At 32.0% G+C, this 7901-nt stretch overlaps 2 protein-coding genes across 2 annotated transcripts; one reads left to right on the forward strand and one right to left on the reverse strand.

Moving 5' to 3' along the window:
* Positions 1–142: 142 nt before the first annotated feature.
* On the forward strand, positions 143–2472 carry LOC109859595 (minor histocompatibility antigen H13). The gene is made up of 6 exons (XM_020437975.1): positions 143–613; positions 1016–1126; positions 1205–1287; positions 1444–1618; positions 1708–2204; positions 2311–2472. Exons 1-6 carry the CDS (start codon positions 422–424, stop codon positions 2384–2386), a joined length of 1134 nt encoding a protein of 377 aa, XP_020293564.1. The 5' UTR covers positions 143–421; the 3' UTR covers positions 2387–2472.
* On the reverse strand, positions 2335–4723 carry LOC109859596 (proteasome subunit beta type-2-like). The gene is made up of 3 exons (XM_020437976.1): positions 4528–4723; positions 4009–4368; positions 2335–3924 (listed from the first exon to the last, which is right to left on the reverse strand). The coding sequence occupies exons 1-3, from the start codon at positions 4616–4618 to the stop codon at positions 3737–3739; spliced, it is 639 nt and encodes a 212-aa protein (XP_020293565.1). The 5' UTR covers positions 4619–4723; the 3' UTR covers positions 2335–3736.
* Between the last annotated feature and the right edge of the window lie 3178 nt (positions 4724–7901).

The following is a 7901-nucleotide window of genomic DNA, read 5'->3' on the forward strand; positions in this document are numbered from 1 at the left end:
ACGTGTACTATAGTTTTCGTTTACCAACATAAGATTTTGGAACGTACCCCGGGACGCATCGTGAGCATAGCGCGTTCAGCAAAATTTACTCTACTGTTGTACAATATTTTGAGTTGTCTGAACGCATCTATTATGTTTTGATATGTGTTACAGAAAAGTCACAAAATATATATGTTTACGTATGAAGAAATATATCTATGTACAATGTCGAGACTTCAAATTATTATATCACATCGCGATGTTTAATTCGCTGAAATACAGATTTGCGTTAAGAATTGTCCTCCTTGCCGTTTTTCTTTCATTTTAAAAAAAAGTGGGGGACATCTGGTGTCGTGTCACTCGTCGTGTCGTGCTCGTCATCGGTTGCGTCGGATGCATTGCGCGTTTGTTGTGTGTGTCAACCGTATTCAAGTTATTCAAGATGGCAAGTATGCTGGAGACGATCGTAACTCAAGCGAGTGAAAATGTAACGGACATAAAAAATGTGACGAGTACAAAAGAACACTTAACTCGCGAGGGAATGGCGATCGCGTATGGGAGTCTTATCATCATGGCTATCCTGCCGATTTTTTTCGGCAGCTACCGCGCCGTCAAGCACCATAAGGAGCAGCAGGTTAGATTCTGGCTTTTTGACATATGTTTGGCACACATGTTTCTTCAGGTCTCTGTTTTGCATTACTCTGACAACGATACAACGCAGAAATTCACAAAATGTTTTCTCAAATGTTGAACTTGCGATATGAGAGTTTTCTTGTACAATAAATAAAAGCTTTTTATTTTAAAAATGCGCTGGAATTTTCAACTTTTGTTTTATTCAGATTTCCACTCAGATAAAGCGATAATTGAACGATTGATGAAAGTAGAAAAAAATTTGTATATAAAAATTTGTATAATTTGTATGAATTGTGCAGCAATATAGTTTATATAGTTTCGTACATGTGTGTGTGCTTTATGTTTTTGTATTTTTTTTAAATTGTGCTTTCATACTTACAACATTATGTATTACATCTTACAGCAACAGTATAAAGAGAGCGGGGAACAGCCTGAAACAATGTCTCGCAAAGAAGCTGCTATGTTTCCCTTTATTTCCAGTTTTACATTAGTGGGTTTATATATAGTATATAAGGTACTTACATTTGTACAAAACAAAATATTTTAAGTTTTACAGTTGTAAAGCGTTACTCAAAAATGTTACTGTTAACAGGTATTTGCAAAGGAATATGTTAACTTGATATTGGCTGCATATTTTTTCTTCCTTGGTATTCTAGCTCTGTGTCATCTCACCAGGTAAAAATCTTGTAAATAATTATAATTACACATTTTAATTTTTCTTTTAGTTCAAAATACAAATTTCTAAATTCAAATAAAAAAATTGATTTTAATTATCAAAACATATTTTGTAGTACCAAAATGTAAACAAATTTTGAAGTCATAAAATTTTAGCCCATTGATCTCATCTTTGGTACCAGCTGCGATTCCAAAGACACAGTATCACATTTTATTTACAAGAGGAAAGGACGATAAGGAGGAGGATATCATTAATTATAAATTTAATCTACATGACATTGTCTGCCTTATATGCTGCTCATTTGTAGGAGCTTGGTATCTCATGAAAAAAGTAAGTGACAAAATAGAACTTATAAGAATATATTCTAAAATTTTAGATTTCAATTATTCTTATTCACATTTATATTTATTTTATTGCAGCATTGGATAGCTAACAATTTATTTGGGATAGCATTTGCTATTAATGGCGTTGAGTTATTGCATCTCAACAATGTTGTGACCGGATGCATCTTGCTCTGTGGTCTTCTGTTTTACGACGCCTTCTGGGTGTTTGGTACAGATGTAATGGTGACAGTCGCAAAATCCTTTGAAGTACCTATCAAACTCGTCTTTCCGCAAGATCTTTTAGAGAAAGGCTTTGAGAACGCCGGTAATTTTGCCATGTTGGGATTGGGCGATATCGTGTTGCCCGGTATCTTCATAGCTTTGCTGTTACGATTCGATAACAGTCTGAGCAGGAAGACGAACATCTATTTCTATTCAACGTTCTTCGCGTACTTTATGGGACTGCTGATTACTATGATGATTATGAACTTATTTAACCACGCACAACCTGCTTTGCTCTATTTAGTTCCTGCGTGTTTAGGCACTCCACTGCTCTTGGCATTATTCAAGGGAGATCTTAAAGCGTTATTCTCGTGAGTATCTTTTGCTCGATTACAAAAAAAATTTACGTATCATTTACGTATTATTTCATATCTCTCTAAGTTTTGCAACAATTTGTGTGATTATTCTTTTTTCTAGGTATGAGGATCATCCGTCTCAACCCGCGGCGCAACAATCGGAGCAAGCACGAGTAGAAAATAAGAAGGATAAATAGTATTCTTATTTAACGCGACGAATGCGATGAAGAACAATTCTTATTACAACTGTCTTTCGAGTTTATCTTGCGAAACAAAAAAAAAGGATAATAGTTCATGGTTCATGCTCAAGACGTCACTCATGTAAAAGCGCAATTATCCGTAACTGTCTTGCATGCACATGAATTTACATTACAAGATCTACAATATATTATATTCCAATGATATAATTCACAATAATTAGCGTTTTTCAGATCTTTTTTGATCATAAAACGGAAATACGGTTAAACATTACAAAATAATGTTAATAAAAAACACTGTTTTATTTGCCGAATCGGTAGAAAAAATTCTTATCACTCATGGTATGGTATTGATGGACTATGTTCTGAGATATGGAACGAAATGACTTCGTCATCTGAAAGACGAAGAGCACAAAGCATAATAAAGCATAGTTTTTGTTGTTTTAAAGCGTAGAATAGAATCAAGATACTTCCAACTTGTTGATTTATATATTTCGCGTATATTTACAAGACTGCCACATGAAAGTCTACCTGAGTTTTGCAATTAATATTTCTATGTATCTTCTAGTATGAAATCTCAGTTCAACAATTACATATAGTTTTACTGATTTAAGTAGTCCAGTATTTTTTCTTCTACCACCATATGTGAGTGATAATCGTAAATATAATTGTTTTTTTTTTATGCGCAACGTAATTTCGGACACTGTTATTACACATATAAGAAAAAAGAATTATATATAAACACGCAATCATATAAAGAAATATATTTAAAAAATGCTACTATATCTTTATTTATTTGTAAAAAAATGCAGTGTAACACTAATAGTTATGATAAATAGAAACCGTCTATTTATGAAACGTGATTGTATATATACAATAAGAATCTATTGCGTAATTTATTTTTAAGTTACAAAATTTGAAAAAATTTGTGACTTCGAAAAAATAAAACTTTTTCGGTACTTACAATATTACTCACAATTAAAGATTATTATTGTTAATAGTAATAATAATAATCTTGTAATTAGAGAAAAACATTCATTTGTAAAAAAAGATCCTGCTACACATTTTTTCAGTAAAAAATAAAACTGTTACTTGAACTCACAATTGTATTATTCTAATACAGTGAATATAATACACTAGTTTTGTATCATATATTATTGAAATAAATACAGTTTTTTTCTTTACACTTGCATACAAAGTGTTAAAATAAAAAGCACCAGTTACTTTTCTAACTTAGAAACAAGGGGAAAAAAATGTGTGAATGTCATAATAATAAATATATTATTATACATTATATATCTTTTATTTCTATAGAGAAAAGTTCTTGTTACACCAAAAATATATAAACACTTAAGAAGTATGAAGATCTCTGGCACCACTTTCCAAAGCTAAATTTTCAGCTGTAATTGGCTGTAAATCTTGAATTCCATCCTTGGATATTTTTTGAACTTTGAAATTAGGTAAATTGACAATTAATCGTTTTTGAATTTCTTGCACACATTTCTTCAATAACGCATACCCTTCCTGTTCAGTGCAATCTATTAAAAACAACAAAATTATGTTTATTAAAATTATACTCATTGTTTTGTTTACTAAAAATTTATTTTTTCTAAAATTATTACCATATTTGTGATATCTATCTAGGACAGACATAGAGAACATCCCACCATATCCATGAGCTGCATAAGGCACCTTTACACAGGATGCTAAGTAATCGATAAAATACAATTCACACGAATTAGTATTGTCATCATAACCAGCAAGTAACATATTAACATAATAAGGAGTCCTGCTTCTAAGATAATCAGCTAGATTTCTTCTTGTAAAGCAAGCTGCGGCTTTGGGAGACAATTCGTAGCCATTTCGCATCTTGTAAAGTTGAATATTCTTTCCAATATATTCTGAAAATTGTGTTGTGTCACCTGATTCTCCAGATACTGCCATGACAAGCTTGTTCGAAATCTTGTGAATCTTATGTTCATCTATAAAAACAAATTTACACACATTAGAATTGCACACATTACATTTAAGTTCACATGCTGAAAAATATTAATTAAAAAATAGTATAACATCATAATAGTTGTCAAATATGACAACATTGACAATATAAAGATGTATAAAAATAATAAACTATCTCCTACCGCTTTTCATAACTATAATAGACTGTGTGGTTGTCATATCGGCTGCGATGAGCACAAAATCTTTACAATGAATACCGATTAAACACTCCATTTTTGCATTTGCTTTTGCGTTGCAATACAAAACCTGCAAAATTGCTTATCACGGCTTCACAGCTTTGACAAGCTTCGACCAGAGACTGAGAAAAGAGTGAGAGTGGCCAGAGCCATATGAAAAACCATGGTGTAAGAATAATAAGTGAGTTATTCTGAAGATGCGCAGTAGCAACCAATCAGAGATTTGGCCAAAATCGTAAAGCAATATGGCGGCAACGCAGTGGAAACTGTCAATTATAGAATCGTGTTAGTATTTGATCTGTTCTATTTTTTACTTTCACAAACAGAAAAATGCCGACTTGTATTCAGTATTGTAAAAGTCAGACTTTTAAATCAGAAATTAAAAATTTGTCTTTTTATACATTTCCAAAGATTTATATATCAAACAACAATAGATTGATGCATGTAAATTAAATAAAAATAGAAACATTGAGTGTGGTAAGATGATATATATATACCGTAATCACGTGACCGAAGTCAGTAACACCGCCGCGGTCAGTGACCCGTCAAGGCCGCGCGGCCGAGGTCAATGACCCCGCCAAGGCCACACGCCGCAGTCAGTGACCCCCCCCACCAAGGCCGCGCGCCCGCGGTCAATGACCCCCCCCTCTACCAAGGCCGCGCGGCCGAGGTCAGTGACATTACTGTAGTATGTATATAATACATATAATACATATACATATACATTTATATGTTGTAGTTTATTTTTTTGCATTGTACATTACATTTAATCTCTGTTTTTAATTCCTATTCTTAATATTTTTTCTATCGTGCTCAAGCTCTAATGCTCCGTTTCCTTATTCCTATGTCTATGAATTATGTCCGAAAAACGATTGTAAAAATTCTTATGGGCCCGGCCGCTCTCATTCTTCTCTCTGATCCTAAACGTTGCTCATTTTGCTTCCCCTGCGCAGGCCGAAGATCTCTTAGTGAACAGAGTGTAATGAATTTGCGATAAGTCAATTGATTACAAAAAGTGATCAAGTGAAACTGAATCAATCAGCGTTCCCTTTCTTTACATTCAAAATTCTTGGATAAGCAAGGATAAGCGGGATAATAAACTATTTTTGTAACGTCGGGATTGAAATCGTTTAATCTCTCATGTCTTTGTACATAAAACAATAAAAATTGAACATAGGTTTTATTGGAAATTACCGCGATATATATTAGCATTTGATGTATAGTGCTAGCGCTACAGTACATGCTCGATATCTTCTAAATTTATTCCTTTCTCTGATACAGAGGTTTTTATTTATATGATTATGGTTTCAATGTTGCAAAAGTTGCGCCTTTTTTTTTTTTTTTTGTTTTTGTGTCAGAAATTGAGCTCCTTTTTCCCCTCTTTTACATAGAAACCTCCCTATTTACACAAGAACACAAGTGTGACAAACAAACACCTAGATTCTATAAATCGAAGTCTATAACTTCTGCGAAATTATATATCGAGATTTTTATTCGCCGAGATATATGTGCGTCACGCTTGTATTTCTGTGCAGATTTCTGTGCTTTACACAAAATGAGAATCTCGTTTTCATATTTTTCAACGTTACTTATTTCGTTAATTTGTATAGACATATTTATACAATCCCATTACTTAAAAGGGCTGGTTCATGAGTAAATTATATTTATCGAAGTGATTAAGTATAATTTTCTTTAATCCTATATGTATATGTGTACATACACCACACACACGCAGGCACGCACACACGCACGCACGCACGCACACGTATAATATATTTAGAATTTATATATATATATCTTTATATACCACAAAAATGTATTATTAATATAATACAATATCTATAGTATGTTTACAATATAATAACTTATAAATCTACAGAATATATATATTTTTGTGTATTTACAAGGGTATTCTTTATTATATATAAATAAGTATATAGATATATTAAAAACATTCGACAATTCATGTAAAGAAAACAAAAAACAAAAAATCAGTCCTTAAGGGACAAATTGCTGCATCATCTAAATAGGCAATTCAAATGTCTGCGTCAGAGATCGCGAAATTGAAGTTTAGTATAAGGATACTTGTTTCTTTTATATATACATAAAAAATTCTTCATACCAGTTTATATCAAGGCCTACAAGTGCATTTTATGCAGAAATTGCAAACACATAATTATCACCGCAGATTGAAATGAAAAAGGTAACGGTATGTATTTTGCATATAAGATATTCAGTTACTCGGTACCGATTCCATCCCCGTGTCCATCAAATTAATTTAAAAATTCCAATTAAATATGACAAAATGAGAAACATTTTTCATGTTTAAAAGTTTAAATAATTTGTCATTATTTGCTTATTGAATTATGATTTTCTACATTTTTTCACTATTAGTTAATGTAATAATTATATTTGCATAGTACATTTTTGCAAAAAATAACAAAAAATCATTAGAAAAAGGATTTCTAAAAAATAGGAAAATTTCATGTTGCGTGTAACATTAACATTTGTGCGTTTAAAAAAATATCGGATTCGCACTTATTATTTCGATTGTTTTTTCTACTTTTATATTCTTCCTGCTGTACGAAATTTTATATATGAAAACTGTACTGTACTATTGATTGTTCGCAATATTAATATAAAAATAAATTGTGTAATGGAATCCTGTTTTTTACTTGTATTGTGTAGATCTAGTCTAAATAGGTAGTATTTAACACTTCTAAAAGTGTGATTAATGATATATTTGCAAGAGAACAGTGTAACATATTTGTTACACGAATACGATTGCTTTGCATATATATATTTTATCAGTCGATTGTATCTCACATTGCATCAACAAAAACGAACTTTCTCACGGAAAGAGAGAACACGGAGATCGGAATTCCTTATACGAGACAAATTAAATCTTTTCTGTTATTAAAAACAAAAACAAACCGACGTCTGAGATGCAACACACAAGAGAGGAGCGACTAAAGTTTGTAATTTTCTTATGTGCCTCAAAAATTATATATTGCACAGTCGGTTTGAATAAGTAAAACAACCGATCGCAAAAAAGAAACAATCATTGTACATTGACAAATCAGTTCAATGAGATGCGCTGAGTCTCGAACAAATAAAAACGTGTTATCTAATCGGAAATGCGACAGAATCTATTTTCTAATTTATATAAAATCCAACGTATTTTAAAATGAAATATGACAATTACTGGCCATGGCACGTAGTTTTGCTATTATAAATCCTTCTTCCATCTTCGGTCATTGCTTTCACGAACAAAATGCACGCGTTCAACATAGTGCAGACTTATTTACACGTTTCACGCT

The sequence above is a fragment of the Pseudomyrmex gracilis genome, unplaced genomic scaffold (assembly GCF_002006095.1).
Source record: "Pseudomyrmex gracilis isolate BER0280 unplaced genomic scaffold, ASM200609v1 scaffold_270, whole genome shotgun sequence".
NCBI lineage: Eukaryota > Metazoa > Arthropoda > Insecta > Hymenoptera > Formicidae > Pseudomyrmex > Pseudomyrmex gracilis.